The sequence below is a fragment of the Punica granatum genome, chromosome 8 (assembly GCF_007655135.1).
Source record: "Punica granatum isolate Tunisia-2019 chromosome 8, ASM765513v2, whole genome shotgun sequence".
NCBI classification, from domain to species: domain Eukaryota; kingdom Viridiplantae; phylum Streptophyta; class Magnoliopsida; order Myrtales; family Lythraceae; genus Punica; species Punica granatum.
The window spans coordinates 7,240,786-7,261,431 of record NC_045134.1 but is presented as its reverse complement, the minus strand read 5'-3'; the positions used below and the strand labels follow the sequence as shown (position 1 = coordinate 7,261,431).

Here is a 20,646-nt window from a genome sequence, read left to right as displayed (position 1 = left end):
GCCGAAGTCATCGATCAGGCTGGGACCCCTCGACTCCCGAGTAAGGGAGCCTCGTTGGAGGTCACCCCTTCCCCTTCGAGGTTTCCGGCAACCCTAGAAGTCAAAAGCGATGTTGGAGGGAGAGAGGCAGATGCCAATGAAGCTCTGACAGCCTCCTCTCTCCTTTATTCCATTATCCCTTCCTTCCCTCTCTATCTTAAAACATAAATTGTCTTCCACAAAATTTGTTTTACTAAATTAATTTTTAAAGCCGAAACCTTATGTCTCTCCTCTTGGAAAAATGGAAAAAGAGAGTCCACTATCCAACTAATCTTTCAGAATATTTTTTTTTGTGCGGTGGTAAAAAAAAAAAGAGATCTTATGGTAAAAAGAAAAAGGTCTTTACACATAAACCCTTGTGATGTTAATTATTTTTTATTCATCGGCTCTTATCATGCTGCCAGGGGCAAAACATCAAGTTGGTAAGGATTAATGAGCCAAGCTAGTATTTGTAGTGAATCCCCCTATTGTGTAGTCATGCATTATTGATAGGAACTCCCAAATCTCTATGCTATTTTGGGGTAAATTTATTAGGAATATGACAGTTCAAGAATAAAAATAAAAGGATCGAACCATTTCTTATTCTTCTTACTTTTTTTTCAAATTCGAACACATTCAAACCTCAACCCCCCTTACCATTAAGAAGAAGTTCAAATTTTTCCGAACAAAACATCAATCTGTAATTCACAATTCAAATTGGAATTTTGACTCAATTGAAGAAAATTCATTTCTAGAACGAAACTGGATGTTGATTTAAGTTTTTTCTTTCTAAGAAGTGGAATATAATAGCGCAGTTGAATTGTAATAACCATACATCTGTAATGCATTATATGTCTCATCATAGGGTACTAAATCTGACATGTCTCTTGAAAGGAGCAACATGAAGCTCAAGCGTGCGATGACGTTGTTAGGATCTCATATAGGCCTTTGTGGCTTTCACCTGTAAAAGAACCTTTATGAGCCTCTAGAATATCTCTTAGACCATGACCAATGCCCCAGTTGTTCCTATACATGTACCTGCTATAAATAATAGAATTGCCATAACTACATCGAAAACATATAAGAACTTTTAAATGGAAATGAATTTTAATATCAGCTCATCGATAACATCGATCAGCATCAGTATCATACCAAAATTTGTATGTTATTTTTTTGATGAAAATTTAAGTTTTTTTTTTTTATAGAAAAGTGGTGAAAGGACCAAAGTGAACAAAGAAACGTTAAGGATAAGATCAAATCGAAAAAAAGAGAGGATGGAAAATGAAAAATTAAGGAATGATTGAGGACTAAAAGTGGCATTTAACCTTAAAAAAAAGGAAGAAAATGAAGAATTTATGGTATATTTAGCAAAAATTTTAAAAAGGTCCGCATGATGAGCAGTAAGAGGCTGCGCAGACCGACTGATTGCTGAGAACGAAATAGCAGATGATGACAGACTTTGCGATGAAGGTGAAGATGAAGATGAAGATGAAGATGACGTCTTGTCCTTGCCGCTGAGGTCTCTGTCAGACTCCGACGAGGTAAAGGGGGATCGAACTTCTTCCTTGGTTTTGGAATTTTCCAATATCGGGATTATTGCTGCCGTCGATCTTTACCATGCTTTCTTTCCTGGAGCTGTACATGCTCGGCAATGGTGAATCTTATATCGGAAATTGTAAATACAGCTAATAAGGGAGCTGCCATGAGCATATGACTGACAATTCCGTGAGGTTTGAGTGGTCAGTTGCGTCGGAAGTTTCATAGAGAGCATGCTGGAAATGATTGGTCGAGCTTGTGACGCCAGAGTCCGGGAAGCTGAGCGCTCTGTTCTATCTGATTCCCGAAATTTAGTGTATTTCGTCGTAGGAGTTGCCGAATAAGTGTACATTCCGATTGGATGACTTTATTTGGTGCTCTGTAACGTCTAATTTGGTTGTTTCGTGTTCTGTCAGAATCTTATCGAGGCAAAGATAAAGATTGGTCATTCTGTTGAATTTGTTTTGGTTTAGCAATTGGCGGTGAAAATGAAGGGCCATGAGGCGAAGGTACTGTGTTCAACTGTGTAAACTGTTCCATTGTGCTGATTATCGTGCTGAATTTCACCTCGTAATGCAATTGTGTTGGGCGTTTTGTCTCGTAGATGGCGAGAATGGAGGAAATTCTTAACCTGCCAGTTCAAGAACCACCGAGTGCTGAGTTTTCTGCAGCTGATATTAAGTGGGTGAAAGTCGAGGGAGGTCGGCTGGGCGGGGATAATGTTGCACTAATACCTTTTTCTAGGGTTGATGATTTCGTGAAAGGAGAATCTGCCAATGCAGAATGCCCCGCTAACTTCAGGATCGAATCGAGAAGGAAAAGGTGTGAGGGGAGTATCAGTAAGCCGAGAGTTGATGGCTATCTTGAGCACACACTGTACGTACATGTTCACCAACATAGCTTGTTTGCCTTATCCAATAGCCGTACCCTGTTATTATAATGTTTCTTTTGCGGGCTATTTGCTTTAATTTTTGCGTACACGTTGAAGAGCTCATTTTAATTTTTTTGGCGTATATCAATTTTTGGAGATCCAATTTTGCATATAATTGTCGGTGATTTTCTGTTTTGGACGATATTGTATTTCTAGTAATCTGAAAATCTCGTGTTACTTTAGGTACTGGTGCTCTTATGGTCCTGAAGACTATCGTAATATCGATTCTGGTATTGACGAGGGAATGGGCATCAAACCTGCATCAGGGAAGGGCAGCAGACCTGGGAGGCGTCACATGATGAGAGGCTGTCTTTGCCATTTTACTGTCAAGCGCCTCTACACTCGGCCCTCAATTGCCCTAATTATCTACAATCAGCGAAGACATGCGGATAAAACTGGAGCCCCATGTCATGGAGTCCTCGATCGCCAGTCACTAGGCACGAGAGCTATGTATGCTCCCAGAATATCAGAAGAATTACGCCAGAAAGTGATATCCATGCTTTACATTGGTATATCCTTGGACAATATAATGCAGCATCACATGGAAGTGGTTCAGAGGCATGGGGGGCCTCAAAGTCGTGATGATTTCCTCACTCGTAATGATGTACGAAACATGGAGAGGGTTATCCGTAGTTCTTCATATCGATTAGATGAAAATGATGAATGTAGTGTGAAGATGTGGGTGCAGCGGCATCAGAAGAATGTTTTCTTCTTCCAAGATTACGGTAGCCCGGAACCTTTTGCTCTGGGGATTCAGACAGATTGGCAGCTGCAACAGATGCTTCAGTATGGGCATAATGGTACAATTGCTGCTCATTCAAATTTTGGCATGAAGAAACTCAAGGTATCTTGACAAAACCCACCAGCTTTTCCTTCCCAGAAATATCATTAGGGTCCATAATAATATAGATGTGTCCTCGTGTCTGTCTGGCTCCAACCCCCACCCCCAAAAAAAAAAAGAAACAAAAAAGAGCATATGAAAGACGCTGTTATGTTTATTCTGGTGGAGTAGCTTTTTTAAATCTTTTGGCAAGCAAGTTGTTAATTGGAAAGTCACACACAATAAGATGTCGACTTCTGTAACAAAATGCCTTTCAATAATGACTTTCAGAATAAATTATTCTTTCTCCCCCCTTTCTGGTCTTCCATAAGCATGACCATTGCTGTTTAGGTTATTTGAGGCTCAAGTTCATACTTGCATTTATATTTGTAGCCATTGATAAGTCCAAAGTGCCTGTTATAATTATTTTTCTTTCTTGACAGTATCCCCTCTGCACGCTGCTTGCTTTTGATACATCCCATAATGCTATCCCAGTTGCTTGGATCATTACTTCATCCTTTGTTGGTCCAAGTATTCATAAATGGATTGGTTCCCTTGCTGAAAGAGTCCGAAGCAAGGAGCCCAGATGGCGAGCTAATTCTTTCTTAGTGGATAATCCTTCTTATGAGACTGCTGCCATAAGGTAAATAATACAAGTCTGTTCCTCAGATTATTACCATAAATTTCCAAAGTGGGAATATGAAATTTAGCGTCATTCTATTTCAGAGAGGCATTTCAATGCCGAGTTCTGTCATGCATCTGGCGAGTTCGCCGATCATGGATAAGGAGCCTTTTAAAGAAATGCTACAACTTTGATGTGCAGCGAGAGATGTTTAAGTACCTCGGTACCATCCTGTATTGCACGAGAAACTTATCAACTGCCATGGATGCAATTCAGGAGTTCATGGAAGTATTCGTAGACCAACATATGTTTATGGACTATTTTAAGAGTCGGTGGTTACCTCATATTGGTATCTTTCTATATTTTCTAACTGTCTACTTCTTTAATTTATATTTGCTGTTCTCTGCTCCTTGATCTATAACAGATCATTCCCCTTGATATAAATTTTATATCGAACTGTTACATAGATACATGCATGCACATTCTTTTTTTTTTTTGTAAAATAATTTTTTTATACTTTATTTTGCCATTCCTTTGTGTGCAGGTCCCGTGAAAAGTGCAATGTTTCATTACCCCCCGCCCCCCCAAACAAAACCTAATTAAAATTTGGAGGGATGCAATATTGTAACAGCTCGTAGTTAAATTCATTTTATGCTATGCTAATACTTGCTGGGAAAAATTCATGTCATGTCACTGTTTTTGCTTAACGTAAAGTCATGTTGCGTCTTCTCAAAGAAATAATAATCTGCATACAGTAACTGGTACAACACAGCGCATGAGATTAAACGAGGTCTCATTTGTTTTTCTCATGTGAAAACCATATTGCCTTTTCCTTGGTCAGGTTCATGGATTAATGGCATCAGGTCTCTGCCAGCAGCAGGTCCGGAGTTCCAGGCTGCAGTCGAGTCCTACCATCTAAGAACGAAGCTCAAACTTCTAAATGAGCGAAATTTAAGTCTCTTCTTGAGAACCGATTGGTTGGTCCACACTTTAACGACTGAATACCACTCTTTGTTCTGGTTGGATCAATACTCCTCGGAGACTGGGTTTCTTGCTGATCTGAGGGATCAGAATTTCTCAACCAATGCCTGGTATCATGCTCTAAATATCCCAGCCATTGATGTAATCTTGGACGAGCAGAATCTGCAGCCTGCAAAAGTTCTCTCTCGAACAGACAGGACCTACGCTTGTACAATCTGGAATCCTGGGTCAGAATTCTCAATCTGTGACTGTTCCTGAGCGAGACTCGGGAATCTCTGTAAACATGTAATCAAGGTTGCGATTTTATGCAAAGATCGGCAGGTTGCAAGACCATTGTTGGCAGAGCAGGTAATGTAAAACCAATTGGTGGAATCTTATGGAGGGGTAGAAGAATAATAAAGAAAGAAAGAAAACTGATCATCATCACCGGAGCCCTTGATAAACACAATGGAGGATCCAACAGGAAATTAAACCCAAATCTTATTTCATAGCCGAGATTACATATGAATTTTCAAAAATTGAATTAAATTCAGAACATAAGGATTTTCTTATTTCTGTGGTTGCGCGTAAAATTTCTCTGTGAAAACTTTGACCAATTCTCCATTAACAGGTCTATCGGCAGGCTTTGCTTACTCTGGTGCAGAAACCACCAGATGATCCTGTCGTTCTTGATCATGCTATTGCACGGGAAATCCATTTACAACATGACATTAAAGGCTTGGAGGAGTTGTCTAATAATGGGTTGCTCCTGCCTCTTGCTGCTGAATTTAATCCCCAGATGGAAGATAATATTATCCTTCCACGTCCCAGTTGACTCCACTGCAGAAAGAAGCAGATTGTCTGTCTTGAGTTTTGCCTAATGCAGCAAGCATAAAGATCGACGAAATGCAATTTCCTTGCTTTGGGAAGTTCTGATTGTTGAATTTAAGATTCAGATGCTTCGAGGTAATAGAACTTCGCCGATTCATGGTTCTTAACCACTAATTGACTGCTCCCTGATCCCCATGCTCTGACTTCTTTGGAGGAAAGGAAAGATGAAGGGAAGAGCACGCATCCAAATTTGCTTGTCTGGGTATAATAGGATCAACGTGAAGCTACATATGGTGAGGATCCTTTTCTTAATGGCATGTGAACACAATTTATGGTGCAATGTTTCCCCATTTTTGTTTTGAAAATGAGAAGTACACCATAATTTTAGCAATCCGCTGGAAAAAAGCACGCAGAAAATTTTGGGGGAAAAAAAAAACCTTCAGAACCAACACTGCACATGGATAAACTAAATTGGTTTGGTGTTAGCTCGTGGAAGCTCCTTGTAGGTTGGAGGCAGCTTATGGTGAGGCACGTGTGGCGCATATTACATTGTTCGTTATGCTGTACGGCTGAGCTTTTCATGAAGATACAGTGAATGTCCAGAGATACGATGAAAATGGAGAAAGTTCAGGGTAAGATAAATATCCAAGAACCATCCTCCAATTTCTTGAAGAAACAGTTTTGAACTTCAGTTATTGCATATTTCTATCCAGGTTGAAGGGAAAGAATGGCATCTTTTATGCCTCTGACTGAGATGTTTGATCAGAAAGTTTTTTCACAAGGTTTCTCACATGAGAAAATATGTCCTGTAAGTCTGTGACCTCTGTGCTATCATATCAGTGCAGCATGCAGGCGTGGTTAATTGCGTGCGAGAGCCTTGAGCCGTCTTCTCTTCAATATTTTCAGGGATATACTTCACGCCTGAAAAAAGATGGATGATATTTTCATGTATGATTTTGAATTTTTCTAGTTTATATAAAAAGTAAGATGCACATCGTTTTTCCTTTGTGACCAAAATGTCTTCAACCTTCACGAGCTTCACCTGTTTCCAATTTATTTATTTAGTTATTTATTTATTGCTTTTAATTTATAAAATTGTTGCAGTTTGAGCAGTTAATTGCCTGAAAAAGGATAAACTTGGTGGGGAAAATTGAAAAAGGATCCATAGTTTGGGGGGGACTTTTGGGATTATGCGCAACTGCACTGATGTCACTGTCCGGAACTTTAGCCTGAAATTCTCCGCCGTCCCTTCTTCTGCTCTTCTCTTCTTGGAGAAAATTTGGCTCCAGGCTTCGATTGGGGCTTATTACTATACATACATACATACATATATATACATTTGTCTTTTTTCTCCTTTTTCCATATATTGTCTTTTCTTCTTTTTCGCATTGGATCACGCTCTCACGTCGACCATGCACTAAGGACAGTTAGGACGGTTCGTATTTAATGACAGAATCCATGTCTCTATCCATTTGAGGAGCCCCTAGTGGTCACTTCATGAAATTTTGTCGACTATAGACACCGGTTACCCTTTACGTGATCGTGATCCGCCTACTCTCTGGGAATTTCTTTTGCATCCAGCAATCACGATTTGTATTATCGCAGGGAAGTGATCACCATCAATGACTTCGAAAGAATTGAATGAGGAGCCGTATGAGGTGATATTTAATGTGAATCTTATTACAAACTAAATTGTATAAAATAAATTTTGCCAATAAAATATAATAAATTGTATAAATCATATATATATATATATTTGGAAAAATATCTAGCCGAAAAATGAAATGGGTGGGCCATAAATAAAGACAAAAAAGGGTAGGTAGATATTTCTTTTTGGGAAATTCTTGGGGCATTTTTTTGAGAAAGAAAAAATTGCGCTCGTATGTATTCACAGACAACCTGTCAGCAACTGAGAGGCAGCTCTGCCCACGAGCTCCGTACCCCTCCTTCCCACGCTCTCTCTCTCTCTCTCTCTCTCTCTCTCTCTCGCTCGCTATAAGTAGCGGTATCGTTCGGTTTCTCTCTCATCCCCTGCCTCATCTCTCTCTCTCTCTCTCTGAGTTATACGCGACCCGTTCCCGCCGTCGGCGTCGCCGTAGGAGGAGGGAGGGACCGATCGGCAGCCGATCGGGCTCGGAGCTCTGTTTCTGCGCCGCCAGCTAATTCCTCCGTCCGACGGTAGCTAGTCCGGAGCTAAAGTTCGTCATCGTACGACGATAAATATATTCCTGGCATTTTGATCCTCTGCCTTTGTTATTGGTTTGCTGCTGCTCGTTTATGTGCTTGGAATTTTGCATGCTAGCTGTCCGTAATGTGGTTTGATGTGCTCCTGTCTGTGCGGGGAGAGGAGGATAGGTTAGGTGCGCGGAGGAGACATGGCCGATCACGCGGTTCGGTCGATTGCATGAATAGCTCGGCTTAGCTGCTTGGTTGATGAACTGACAATGACGTCTACGCCCAGTTCTAACGAGGAACATAATGAGATGTGTAAAAGGAGAATAACAAGCAATCGGGATGCAGTTTATGAGAATAATATTGAAGAATTGATTGTGGTTTTCTAAAACTGATAACTCCTCAACATTAACAAAAAATTGTGTGTGCAGTTTCCTGAAAATAATGTTTAGATGTTGCTCATGAAAGCTTTTAGCTTTTTCCAGAACTTCACATTGATCATATATGATGGCTACTGCTCTTTCTTATGGTTGTTTAGACCATTCGATCGATTGTAGAACTTAGAAATTTGTGTTCATGGATATATTTTGCTTAACTTCACAGTAACCTCAACTTTGGTGCATTAATTAGATTTTGTGTACGTCTTTCCGACAATTTTTGTGTCGGTATCAAGTAACTCCGTTATTTGGGTGAATCACCCGACATGCATTATATGAAGTTTATGCAAGTGACCTGTAAACTTTAGGGCATCCTGTTCATGTTATTGCTGCTCCTCTGTTATGTTTCTTGGTGACTCTCCCCATCTTTACTTGGGTATTAGCTGAGTATATCTCGAATTACATGGAAGAAATATTATTTTATTTCCATGAAACAGAGAGTCATGTAGCAAAGTTTGTATACCTTTGAGAATAATGAATTCAGAAAAGAAAAGATAGAAGTAAAAATAACTAAAGGGAGCTAATATGGAGCGTATCAAGTCTTCCCTCGGATGTTTTACCATTTTAGGAGTATAGGGTGCATTGCTCCCAATTACTTGCAGGTTTATTCACAAGAATTGCAGAAGATTAGGGTGCACGAGTTTGGAGACGAAACACGTGACAGGCAGCCAGCGATCTGTAAACCAGTCCTTAACAGAGTTAACTTGTCTTACATTGGAAACTCCTGATAATTCCTGCTCCATACATCTGGAATGAGCTAAAGCTGCTAGCATCTAATAGGATTCAGCTTCCCCTCCTCTTACTCTGATCAATTCCTCCTTAGAATCCATATATCATGGCCTCCATTGGTGGATCAGGTTCCTCATGACAAGGCAGGCAACAAAAGTCAGATTGAGAAACTTGGAGCTTGCATTATTGAGGGATGGCAGTATCGGTGAGATGCATTGATTGCTGGTCCCACACCCATTTATTGGTAGAGCTGTATGCAGAACAATCATTACAGCTATGGTGTTAAAAGTTTCGACAAGTCCTCCCTAACATTGTTGAAACCACAACCATGAAAACATTTCCCCCACTATTCTTTCTTATCCATGACATTTTCTTCGGCACACAAAATGCTATGGAAGTAGGAATCATTTCGGCTGAGGAGCTTATTCCTATATTCTTGTAAGTCCAGTCCTTTTAGTCCCCGCGCTACCTATCAAGATAGATGATAAAAGACTGAAGTTCTCATGGGGTGGGTTCTTATGGAAGAATCTGTTGAGTCAGGATAAACATCTTAAGGTTTCAGTAAGGAGAGAGTTTTGCAGAGTTTTGGATGAGGTAGGAATGTCCTTGATGGATAATCCACACAACTGCAATCTATCACACCATTTCACTAGTTTAACTCTCCGAAATCATTTGATTATGCTATTTTATTGCTTTTAAATTAGGTTGGCGTATCCATTCGGCGCTTCAGATGTACACTGATATTGATTGCAGACTCTTCAGAGCCATCACATGGTCATATAATGATCTTGGTTACTTTCGGAAGCTGGTGAATATAAATCTTCTGGATGTGGGATGCTTTATTTGTGGATCCTTGTAGATCACTTGTTTGATGAATCTCTCTCTTGGAGACTGCTGATTGGAGCTGTTCAAGATTTCTTGGATTGCAGTCATGCTGAGTTCAAATGGTCTTCAGGAGAAATGAAAAGTGGAATAATGTCATGGGTGTTTGGGTTAGAGGCAGATCCATTTTGCGGCTATAGAGCTGCAGCTAAATCCATTCATTTATGCAGGTTTAGGTAGCGATTCTTCAAGATATATCATCTCCATACAAGAACAAAATTTAAAATGGGAGAAGTAGCTGTATATTCCGAGCATCAAAATCTTGATCTGAGAAATCTGGACAACGTGATTTCTGAAGAAAATGAATTTGAGGAAGCAAACTCATTTCCTCCTGATCTGAAGGGTGGAAGCACGACTTCCTATGAGTCAAAGGACAGTCAGGAAGCTCAGAAATTGCTAGACAAGGGCCTCCTGCAGCATGGGTAAATTTTTTTATTCTATTTCCCCAGGATGTTTCCTCTACTGATAGTCTACTAATATCATGCTCTATTCTAGCAGATGTTCCCATTACCGGCGTAGATGCCGCATCAGAGCTCCTTGCTGTGGTCAGATTTTTGACTGTCGCTACTGTCATAATGAGGCAATGGTCAGTCTTCTTTCTGTTTCTATTAACTCCCTACAAGCTCCAGGTAGTTTCAGTCTTGTGAAAGCTAAAATAAAAGCAGCATACCTAAGTTTTAACCTACAAGTGTATTTCTGTGTGATTTACCGACTAAATTTCACATATAGCCATGCATAATTTATGTTCTGTGAAGTTCTTTCTAGTGCTCACAAATGAGGGAAAAAATTCATAAATTTGGAAATCTTACGGTCTCATTGGTGCATCAGGTTAATCATGATTTGAATACTGATCTTTCACTTCGTAGTTTCTTTCTTTGAACTTTTAAATTATTGATGGCATAGTTGGCATCTAGATCATTCATAACAGAACTCTCTTTTCATATTTCCCCATCTTTGGGTATCTATCATCTCAATCCATAATTTTGTGGAATTTGTGGGAAGATATTAGTATTGGCTGCGAAAACCTCTCATACTATTTACATCTCTTGCTTTAATTACAAAGCCACTGAAAAGTCAATTAACCTCTGATTTTGTACTCTTGTGCACGTGAAAGATACTTTGGCATCATAATAAAGATTGCCAGAAATATACAGTTTAAGACGTGTGATTTGTTCTCTAAGAATAATTGCTTTAGTGCTGCTAACTTTGAATATATTTGTTTGCAGAACAACATTAATGTAGATAAAAAAGAAAGGCATGACATGCCACGCCATCAAATCAGTCAGGTCGAACCATTCTGCTGATTCTCTCATCTGTTACTGTTTCTTTGGTTTGGCTATTTAGATTCTGAGGGTGATCCTCTTATTTTCCTTTAATTTTTCAGGTGATATGTTCACTTTGTGGCACTGAACAAGAGGTAAGAACCAAGTTGTTTTCCCTTTTCTACTAGAATCATATTATTTTGTGTCTGCAAGATGGTCTTGATATGAAATGATGCTGCAAGTATAATAGGATGATTGAAAATGACCTTACTTCGTTTCTATTTATATCATTAATTCCTCCCTTAAAACTTCAACTGACGTCTTTCTCTTGCTGAAAATACAACAGGTTCGGCAGGTGTGTATCAACTGTGGAGTTTGCATGGGGAGATATTTTTGCAGTACTTGCAAGCTGTATGATGATGATGTGAGTCATCAATTTCTTTGATTTGTCCGACCAGGTGCTCTGAAGCATTTAAGATGAATAATGTCAATGAACCAAACAAAGGGGCCTTTAGAATACTGATTCTATTCGAACTTATAAAAAAATTGAGGGCTATATCACTCATTAGAATAGCTGGTTCCATTACTGTCATCATCATTATCATTTTCTCATTATGTTGTTGCAGACATCTAAAAGGCAGTACCATTGTGATGAGTGTGGAATTTGCAGGTAGTGTTTATTGTATATCCCTCGTTAATTTCTTTCTTAAGGGTACCTATAGGTGAATTTACACAATGTTATGCCCTAGTTCTCACAGGAATCTGTCGAAGTATATCCCTCGTTAATTTCTTTCTCTAGGTTTACACAATGTTATACCCTAGATCTCGCAAGAATATGTTCCAAGTATTTCCCATGCCATTCTCTTTCAAATTTCTCTTAGTTTGCGAAGGTCTCACATTATCATCGAGGAGCAGGAAATTTTGGGAACCCAAACTAGGTTCTGCTAATACACAATGCGAACACAAAAAAGGAAAAAAGAAAAATAATAGTTCTCATAACTGTCGAAGTTGCTTTAGAAGTGTAGTTTGCTACTTTTTTTGGGTAGCAAGAATTGAAGTTCGACCAAATTCTTTTATGAATGACTTGGTTTCGATGCTTGTAATCGTAATAGTGTTAGTAATTCATTCGATGACACTTTTTCTTAGTGAAGCGTTTACTCTCTTGCAGAATTGGAGGATCGGAGAATTTCTTTCATTGCTACAAATGTGGTAAGTTCAACTGTTCTTCCACACTCACTCAGCGTTATATAAGCATTATAGATGAGCATTCTGGGATCAACTAATTTATATCCTCATCTCTCTTGAATTGAAGGTTGCTGCTACTCAAATATGATAAAGAACAGCCACCCCTGTGTAGAAGGAGCGATGCACCATGACTGCCCCATATGTTTTGAGGTATGCATTGACTATCAAGAGTCATATTTGGCTTTTGGTTTGCAAAGATTGTTTTCGTTCCTGATAAAGTTTTTGGCGGGAAGAGAATTTATGCTGTAATATTTGTTAATAATGTATGTTCTTTGTGACATATATTAGCTTATGATTCTGCATTATGATACACGCAACACTGGGAAGTGGGGCACCCTGATTTTTAGTGATACCAGTGGGGAAGCCCTTTATCAGTAATCTTGTATGTTACACGAACAATGGTGATCATATAAATTCTGATTGGTGGCCAAAAACCCATGCAGTTTCTGTTTGAGTCAAGGGACGATATAACTGCTTTGCCGTGTGGACACACCATTCACAAGAAATGCTTAGAGCAGATGAGGGAGCATTGCCAGTAAGTTGCTTGGAATCACCTGGTTTTGTTCATCCTCCATTTCTAACAACTGTTTCAGTGAATGTTACTGACATCGGCTTTTTATTTTTCCCACCAGATATGCCTGCCCGATTTGTTCCAGGTCGGTCTGTGACATGTCCAAGGTATGGGAGAAAATTGATTTGGAGATTGCGGCAACACCAATGCCCGAACCTTACCGAAAGAAAATGGTCTCTCTCTCTCTCTCCCTCTCTCTGTGATTATGCTATGTTTGTTTACAATATTATATTTAACTTTACTTTACTTTTCCCTCAATTCAACAATACAATCATTACTTTTTTATCTTTTTCTTCAAATCCCCTTTCATACTTTTTCTTATATATTATTACAATTAAATTTTCAGAAAAATTATAATATGACTCCGTATCACCGTGAAATGCTTAGTACTTTAGTTCAAATGTTTAGTATTTTAGGTAAAGTATTTAGTACTTTTGCTATTTGTAATGGATTATACAAAATACTAAACACTTCAATCGTAATACTAAACACTTAAATTGAAAGTAAAAGTAAAAGTAAAAAACACTTGTACTAATCACGACTGTTAAAAATATTAAATACTTGAACTGAAGTACTAAACGCTTGAACTGAAAGTATTAAACGTGTTACAATGACACGGAGTCATGTTAGCAAAATCCAACTTTTCAATACTGAATTCTCTCAACTATTCAACGGTTTTTTTTCTTAATTTTAACATTATTTCCTCAATTCAACAATACAATTATTGCTTTTTTATTTTATTCTTCAAATTCTCTCACATATTTTTTTCAACTATTTTTGTCTTCATCTTCTCAAATCAAATCAAATTAAATTAATTCAAACTTAACTCCGTTACAAACACAATTAATTGGTGAAGAAGGCATGTACATAAACCTGGAAAGGGCTATATGTTTCAAACTTGTTATTTTGTTTGACAAAGTGAGTTGGAGGTTTGATCGATAATACAATATTTCTTTTAATGTACGACAACTTAGAGACATATTCGGGTGCGACATACTGCTTATGTGATCTTATTAATTCTGCCCTGGGTATCTTACAGTGAGGTTGTGTCTACACAAGGCTTGGTTTGCTCTATGGTCCAAAATTTGACGTTGTCTATTGTTCTACTCTGAGGCAGGTGTGGATTCTGTGCAACGATTGCGGGAAAACCTCACAGGTGCAGTTCCATGTTCTTGCTCAGAAATGCTTGAACTGCATTTCCTACAATACTCGTCAAACGAGAGGGTGAAGATGATGTACCAGCCGTGATCAGTCATGGAACTCTTTCTCCGAGCCCAGGGTCTTTTAACTTGAATGCAGGATCTGATAGCATGAAGTTCAGAAGTAGAGTAGTCGGAAATGCAGGCTCGAGATTGTTCTTCTTATGTGTTTCAGATTAATTTTTGCTGTTCTTTTTATTTCTTCAATCTTTGTATCCCGTTAAATGTGCATCGTGCGGGATGGTGCTGAGCATGATGCTTGCCCTATTTCTCTGTCATGCCTCATGTTTGTTGTTTTCAATTCAATCAAGTCATTTAGTGAGTCACATGTTAGAATTCGAGGTTTGATGCACAACAGTCATTTTTTTTATTTTTTATTTTATTTCAACCCGACTAGGATCGATGCATGCCGCAGATGCCAACTCACCAACTCAAGTCCAGAACTTGCGAGGGATCGGGGCAGTTTGAAAATTGTAGAAAGTTTCGGGATGATTTGAAGACTTTATAAGAAATTTTGGGGAAAAGGGACATGGTGATATTTCATTACCAAACGGTCCCCACTATCCTCTAATAAGAAGGAACCAACGGCTCGTAGCGTCTAAAGATATGGCGGCAGCTCCTCTCTACTCCCTCACCATTCCGTACACTACCCTCTCATTGCAGAACCCATCCGAAGAGCCAAACAACAATGCTTCCTCAACCTGCCGAGGCGTCACCCGACTGCCCAAGCACCCCGAGACAGCAATCTGGAACCGATCCCTCCGGACTCACCTCGAGGCCGGCTCATCCAGCCAAGTCCTCCAATGTTACTGTGAAATTGTAGCTTGCGGTGTGCCGCTGGACATATCCACCTTCCACTTCTTGATCCACGCGTGCTCGAGATCCCTGTTGCTCCGACTCGGGAGAGAGGTCCATGGGCGGGCCTTGAAGCATGGGCTGGGCGGGAACCAGTCCCTCAGGAACTGCCTGATGGGTCTATATGCGAAGGCTGGGATGGTTTGGGATGTAGAACTGCTGTTCCAGAAAGTTCCCGGGAGGGATGTGGTCACGTGGAATACGATGATCTCATGCCATGTTCGGGCCGGGATGTTGAGGGAGGCAATGAGGCTATTCGGGCGGATGAGAAGTGAAGGAGTCGAGCCCAATGAGGTCACGATGGTAAGCTTACTCTCGGCTGTTGCGAAGTTGAGGGACTTGCAAATGGGGGAGGAGTTGCATCGCTTCATTTTGGAGAAGAGGCTAGACATCAGTGGGAGTCTATTGAATTGCTTGGTGGATATGTACATTAAGTGCGGCGCAATGGACAGAGCACAAGAGCTCTTACCCGACTCGCAATCGAGAGACGATGTGATCCTCTGGACCAGCCTGATCGGTGGGCACGTGAAATCGGGTAACATGAATGGAGCCCAGGAGCTGTTCGACCGGATGCCCGAGAAGAACCTGATTTCCTGGACAACAATGGCTTCAGGATATGTCCAATTGGGGGATTACAGAAACAGCCTTGAGGTGTTCCGGGAAATGCTGCTCGGAGATGTGGCGCCGGACGAGGTGGCCCTGGTTACAGCTCTTAACGCCTGCAGTCATGTAGTGGAATGTGGCAGGCCATTCGTATTGCTAGGTGGAAGCATTCACGGTTTGCTGGTGAAGCTCGGGATGGCTCTTGAGGGGTTTCTGGGGAATGCTCTGTTAGACTTCTACGTGAAATCGGGATGGATGGAAGATGCCAGGAGTGTCTTCCGGCTTTTGCCCCGTAAGACTGCAGTGTCTTGGAACTCAATGCTGGAGGGATTCTGCAGGACAGGTGAATTCAAAGAGGCGAAGGAGTTCTTCGACGGGATTCCTGAGAAAGATACGGTTTCATGGAACATTATGATCGGTTGCTGCACTCGATTCGGATACTGCAAGGAATCGTTCGAGCTGTTCCACCAGATGCAGAATTCTAAAGTTGAGCCCGATAAGGTCACTCTGGTGTGTCTGCTCTCTGCCTGTGCCAAAGTGGGTGCCCTGAGCCATGGCATTTGGATCCACGTCCATATGAAAAAGAATGGAATCGAATTGGACAACGCTCTTGCTACAGGGTTAGTAGACATGTATGGGAAATGCGGGAGTGCCGAGAAGGCCGAGGAGGTGTTCTCGGAGATACCCAATAAGAGCGTGAGATTGTGGACGGCTATGATGGCAGGGTATGCCATGGAGGGCAAAGCCCTGAAAGCAGTCGAACTCTTCTCAGAGATGGTGAGCCAAGGGTTAAAGCCAGATTTCATCACTTTCGTCGCCCTCCTCTCGGCTTGCAGCCATGGAGGTTTGCTCGAAGAAGCCTACAGGTACTTCAACGAGATGGAGAGCAAGTACGGAATTGAACCTATGGTTCAGCATTTCGGGTGTATGGTCGATCTCTTGGGCCGAGTCGGGAGATTAGAAGAGGCTCTGGAGATGATCTGTTCTATGCCATTAGGACCGGATGCTGCTATATGGAGCACATTCTTGAGAGCCTACGAGAGCCATCAGAATGTTGAACTTGCCGAACTAGCTTTCAGACGGCTCGTGGAGCTGGACCCTTCAAGTGATTCAGCTCACGTGGTTCTCTCCAAGGTGTATGCGAAATTGGGCAGATGGGATGACATGAGATTGGTCAGAAGAAAGTTGCACGAGCTTGGGACGCGGAAGAAACTGGGATGCAGCATGATAGAGCAAGATGGGTCCGTGCACGAGTTCACATCGGAGGACTTCTCGAATCCCCTGTCTCGGGAAATCTATTCAACGCTGAGTGAGGTAGAAGAAAGATCAGGAGGGGAGTCGGGAGAAACGAATCGGCACAGCGAGAGACTCGCAGTGGCTTTCGGGCTGATAACGAGCGAGAGAAAGACTCCCATTCGGGTCGTGAACAACCTCAGGATCTGCGCCGACTGTCACTCATTCATGAAGTTTGTGTCCCGTTCCTACGAGAGAGAGATCGTCATTCGGGACAACTATCGGTTCCATCGATTCAAGGACGGGAACTGTTCCTGCAAAGAATTCTGGTGATTCGACATGACGTCTATAAATTCTCAGACATGCCATCATTAGCTTTGTTTGAAGAGGGCAATGGAGGGAAAGCTTCTATAGAATTTTCAAAAACTCCAATACCATTTTCCCTTTCCTTCAATACTTCTTTCCCTTACTCCTTTCCTTCAATCCTTTCCTTTCCCTCAGTTCAATCCAAACGAAGGGTTAATCTAGAGATGTTTCGGCTACCGGCGTGATATTTCGGCTTATATCCCTACTAATGTGATTTTTTAACAGAAATCAGACATCAATTAAAGCAGGCAACAGACATTTGCAAGAACAAGTAGTTATATAAGCATATTCTGCAGTATATGACAATATGTTCAGTAAAAAACAAGTCGAGTTTGTTCCACATACATGAGCAGTTAACCCGGTAAGGATAATACATATTACCGGCCATAGAAACGGGGAGCCATGAAAACCGGCTAACACCCATTTACAATAATGTCGCAATCGCGACTTATGAGATAACGCAGCAGACCAGTATATCCTCTGTATTCTGTAAAAAAGCTAAGATCTAGGTAACCTTATTACCCTCCATGATCATGAAAGCCGAAAGAGAACAGGCAGAAGAAAGTATACAAAAAGTTGACCGTCCTTGGCTGCTACCAATAACATAAAGCAGCTCTTTAAAACGGACAATCAAGGAACCCTAGCTCGGGCACATATTCGACCATCAGTCATGGTGGCTACGGAACATATGTAAGAGTGCCTTTATTTGGCGATTGTCAAGGAGCCTCTTTTTAAAATGCCCCCTTTATCGCCGGAGCCATGGGCAGTGTCTTTGGTTTCCTCGTCGAACGAAATCTCATTCCATCGGCATTCCACGCTGCAAAATGCTTTCTCACCTCTGCAGAAAATATGAAGATGAAATCAATGCATTAGAATTCGAGTCCACTTCCAGTGATGCCCGCAAGTATCTGTGAGGAACATCACAGAGTAGAGCTTGCTAACATGTCCCGTAAATGTAACACAAAAAAATTACAGATTTGTGTCGAACCTGTATATATAAATATCTTTGCCCTCCTCCAATGGTTTCTTGCATGAGTAGCAGGAGCTCAAGGAGTTGATAATCGGATAGGAAGCCGGAGCTTTGGAGCTTACTCGCATGTCCTCTTCAAATTTCCTGACAAATTCACTCAACAACTCATCAGACGGGTGACATTCTAAAATGCAGTCACCATAGATGTGAGTCGTCTGCGGGTTAGGGCCATGCAAAATGACACAGGTGTAGTCCTCAGAAAGCTCGATGCCATTTGCTGAGAGGGACCCAACAAATCCATCTTTTGAAGCCACAGTTGGACAAGAAAGGTTGCTCGACTTCGGACTTCCTTGGGTCAGGTGATGATTCACCATGACACAGGAATCCATTGAACAGGACTGGCTTTTCCCAGCTGAGGAATCAGAGTCTACTGGGCCACCTCCGATTTCAAAAACAACATCAGAGCTGCCCTTGTGGAGTGGAGATTTTGTACGGGTATAAGGGAATGAAGAGTTCCTGGGAGGGGGTTTAGCAGCCTCAGAGGAACTGATATCGGTATAAGACTTTGGAGGTTCATGCCTCATTGTTGGTCCGAAACAAATGCCTTTGCTATCCGAAGAAAGTATAATCCTATCCCTAGCAAACTCATTCTTTCCATCATCAGCATCCAGAGAGTCCACAATACTTAAACCCACTTTGCTACTATTCCAACTCTTTTGCCGCGCATCCTGCAGTGTCGATCCTGGAGACCTCAAGAAACCTTCATCTAACGGAGATTTTGGGCTTTTAGCTGAATCATTATACGATGCATTCTTCGGATTCAATCCCCGGAAGAGACTGGCAACATTGAAAAAGGAGTTGCTCTTGTGACTGTTTCCTCCAGTTTGAGACTCTGTATTGGACTCCGAGCTACAATCTGACATCGCAGTTTCACCCACTTCTTTATGCACCGACCTGGTCCTTTTCATAAGCATTTCCGTAGCAAGGTCCCGAAAGAGGGATCGCCACGGATGATTTACCTGCATCAAAAAAGACACGTCCAAGCAAATAAGCAGCAGCCTAGTCAGACCTGCAAAGTCTGCATTTTGCTCGAAAAAATTAGACGCTCACGAATCTCGGAAAACCCGGATTCACCAGCTCAGCCCTGCAAAAATCGATCAGCTAGTGCATTCTCTACCCCACAATCAATAAACAAAACCACACAGCTATGATTACAGATAATTGATGTCATTGAATTAGTAAACAAAATCAGTAAAAATTCGAATTAAATCATTTAAATTGCCGGAAGGAGGAAAAAAAAATGAAAACAGCAACAATTTCCATAAATAAAATATAACAATAAATAAAATATAATTCAAATGCAAATGCTGCAATGTAACCGGCCGGCCGCCCCGCAGAAGATCAAAATTCACAAAGTTCATCATCGCCAGTCTCTCACACTCGAATCGCTCGATCATGTGCATCATCAGACGTTGCACACAACGACACGCAAATGCAGGCAAAAATCAGCCGATCGGCGAGCAAATTGAGGCAATCGGAGCAAGAACAACACAACCTCAATCGAATTCGGCCGACGGAGAACCAGAGGAAGAGACTCACCTGCCGGCTTTCGCCTTCTCTGGAGACTTCGCCTAAAGCTTGTGAACTCTTCTTCCCTTCTCTCTGTCTCTCACAGAATCAGAGGAACAGTGAGCTTCTAATATACTGCTCAGGAGTCAGGACGGAGCTCACTTTCTCTCTCTAGAAGCCAAGCCTTCTCTCTACGGGACGCCGCCACGTGTCCCATTCGTCACAGAAAATATTATTATTTTATCTTTTCAGATGTTTTATGTGTCACAATTTCCCAATGTCCTATCTGAAATTCGGGATAATTCCGATTTATGCCCCTGAAGTCTTTTCCTCTATCCATTTACACCCTATACTCATAGGGCGAACAGTGCAGTGATGGAGAGAGAGGAAGAAGATGAACAGTGCGGTGATGGAGAGGAGAGAGGGAAGCTGGGGCATTTTTCTGAAAATGAAAAAATTATGAAACTATTATTCAATTTTAAAAAGTTTATAGTTAAGTTAAATTAAAAATCACTCTGTTCCCAAATAGGCTCTTAGTAACTTTATTTCAGTATTTATTATCCTAATAATGCTACCGAATCTCAATTATAATATTAACATTTATATCATGTTTTTTAAGTATCATAATCTAAAAATATCACGCTTTTTAAGTGGTAATCCTTACGTAGTGATACCGAGGCGTTAAATACCTCTATATAATGGCATTTGCAACAGACACATATAAAAAGTTTTCTTTCATTTTTTTTTCAATCGGCATTGCCATAGGATGGTAAATTTGATGAAAACGTGAGAAAATATAGGTATTCTTATTTTTATGAGAAAAAGAATTAATTAG

The 20,646-nt window shown here is 40.9% G+C and overlaps 4 protein-coding genes across 19 annotated transcripts; 3 read left to right on the top strand and 1 right to left on the bottom strand.

Annotated features, from left to right (window-relative positions):
- The first annotated feature begins 1,400 nt into the window (after positions 1-1,400).
- LOC116187844 lies at positions 1,401-6,790 on the top strand. Of its 14 annotated transcripts, none has more exons than XM_031516812.1 (12): positions 1,401-1,559; positions 1,704-1,870; positions 1,971-2,063; positions 2,159-2,430; positions 2,669-3,329; positions 3,749-3,948; positions 4,032-4,276; positions 4,769-5,256; positions 5,519-5,853; positions 5,938-6,011; positions 6,205-6,350; positions 6,432-6,790. In XM_031516812.1, the coding sequence occupies exons 3-8, from the start codon at positions 2,043-2,045 to the stop codon at positions 5,164-5,166; spliced, it is 1,797 nt and encodes a 598-aa protein (XP_031372672.1). In that variant the 5' UTR covers positions 1,401-1,559; positions 1,704-1,870; positions 1,971-2,042; the 3' UTR covers positions 5,167-5,256; positions 5,519-5,853; positions 5,938-6,011; positions 6,205-6,350; positions 6,432-6,790. The 14 variants fall into 14 exon arrangements, with proteins under 14 accessions (XP_031372672.1, XP_031372671.1, XP_031372679.1 ...); XM_031516811.1 differs by having other exon boundaries at positions 1,704-1,880; XM_031516819.1 differs by having other exon boundaries at positions 1,704-2,063; positions 5,943-6,011; positions 6,225-6,350.
- Positions 6,791-7,639: 849 nt separating this feature from the next.
- On the top strand, positions 7,640-14,551 carry LOC116187846 (probable E3 ubiquitin-protein ligase RZFP34). 3 transcript variants are annotated; one of them, XM_031516825.1, is made up of 13 exons: positions 7,641-9,650; positions 9,761-9,864; positions 10,109-10,360; positions 10,437-10,524; positions 11,165-11,224; positions 11,323-11,355; positions 11,547-11,624; positions 11,827-11,870; positions 12,369-12,409; positions 12,513-12,595; positions 12,889-12,980; positions 13,078-13,189; positions 14,134-14,551. In XM_031516825.1, the coding sequence occupies exons 3-13, from the start codon at positions 10,164-10,166 to the stop codon at positions 14,242-14,244; spliced, it is 939 nt and encodes a 312-aa protein (XP_031372685.1). In that variant the 5' UTR covers positions 7,641-9,650; positions 9,761-9,864; positions 10,109-10,163; the 3' UTR covers positions 14,245-14,551. The 3 variants fall into 3 exon arrangements, with proteins under 3 accessions (XP_031372686.1, XP_031372685.1, XP_031372687.1); XM_031516826.1 differs by having other exon boundaries at positions 7,640-9,650; positions 9,761-10,360; positions 11,827-11,864; positions 12,363-12,409; XM_031516827.1 differs by lacking the exon at positions 9,761-9,864 and having other exon boundaries at positions 7,641-7,916.
- A 163-nt stretch (positions 14,552-14,714) lies between these two features.
- LOC116187842 (pentatricopeptide repeat-containing protein At3g22690-like) lies at positions 14,715-17,360 on the top strand. Its single transcript, XM_031516807.1, has one exon. It carries the CDS (start codon positions 14,822-14,824, stop codon positions 17,237-17,239), a length of 2,418 nt encoding a protein of 805 aa, XP_031372667.1. The 5' UTR covers positions 14,715-14,821; the 3' UTR covers positions 17,240-17,360.
- A 192-nt stretch (positions 17,361-17,552) lies between these two features.
- Positions 17,553-19,987, bottom strand: LOC116187845 (FCS-Like Zinc finger 11-like). Its single transcript, XM_031516824.1, has 3 exons — positions 19,842-19,987; positions 18,261-19,261; positions 17,553-18,110 (listed from the first exon to the last, which is right to left on the bottom strand). The coding sequence occupies exons 2-3, from the start codon at positions 19,214-19,216 to the stop codon at positions 17,975-17,977; spliced, it is 1,092 nt and encodes a 363-aa protein (XP_031372684.1). The 5' UTR covers positions 19,217-19,261; positions 19,842-19,987; the 3' UTR covers positions 17,553-17,974.
- Positions 19,988-20,646: the final 659 nt, after the last annotated feature.

Bases quoted from the DNA above. Each gene is read 5' to 3' on its own strand.
- LOC116187845 (XM_031516824.1), bottom strand. From the start codon at position 19,216: ATGCTTATGAAAAGGACCAGGTCGGTGCATAAAGAAGTGGGTGAAACT. The intron at 18,111-18,260 runs GTTCGACACAAA...TATTTTCTGCAG, and splicing joins AAAGATATTTATATATACAG to AGGTGAGAAAGCATTTTGCA.
- LOC116187844 (XM_031516812.1), top strand. From the start codon at position 2,043: ATGAAGGGCCATGAGGCGAAG. The intron at 2,431-2,668 runs GTACGTACATGT...GTGTTACTTTAG, and splicing joins GGCTATCTTGAGCACACACT to GTACTGGTGCTCTTATGGTC. The intron at 3,330-3,748 runs GTATCTTGACAA...CTTTCTTGACAG, and splicing joins TTGGCATGAAGAAACTCAAG to TATCCCCTCTGCACGCTGCT.
- LOC116187846 (XM_031516826.1), top strand. From the start codon at position 10,164: ATGGGAGAAGTAGCTGTATATTCCGAGCATCAAAATCTTGATCTGAGA. The intron at 11,225-11,322 runs GTCGAACCATTC...TTAATTTTTCAG, and splicing joins CACGCCATCAAATCAGTCAG to GTGATATGTTCACTTTGTGG. The intron at 11,625-11,826 runs GTGAGTCATCAA...ATGTTGTTGCAG, and splicing joins GCAAGCTGTATGATGATGAT to ACATCTAAAAGGCAGTACCA.
- LOC116187842 (XM_031516807.1), top strand. From the start codon at position 14,822: ATGGCGGCAGCTCCTCTCTACTCCCTCACCATTCCGTACACTACCCTC.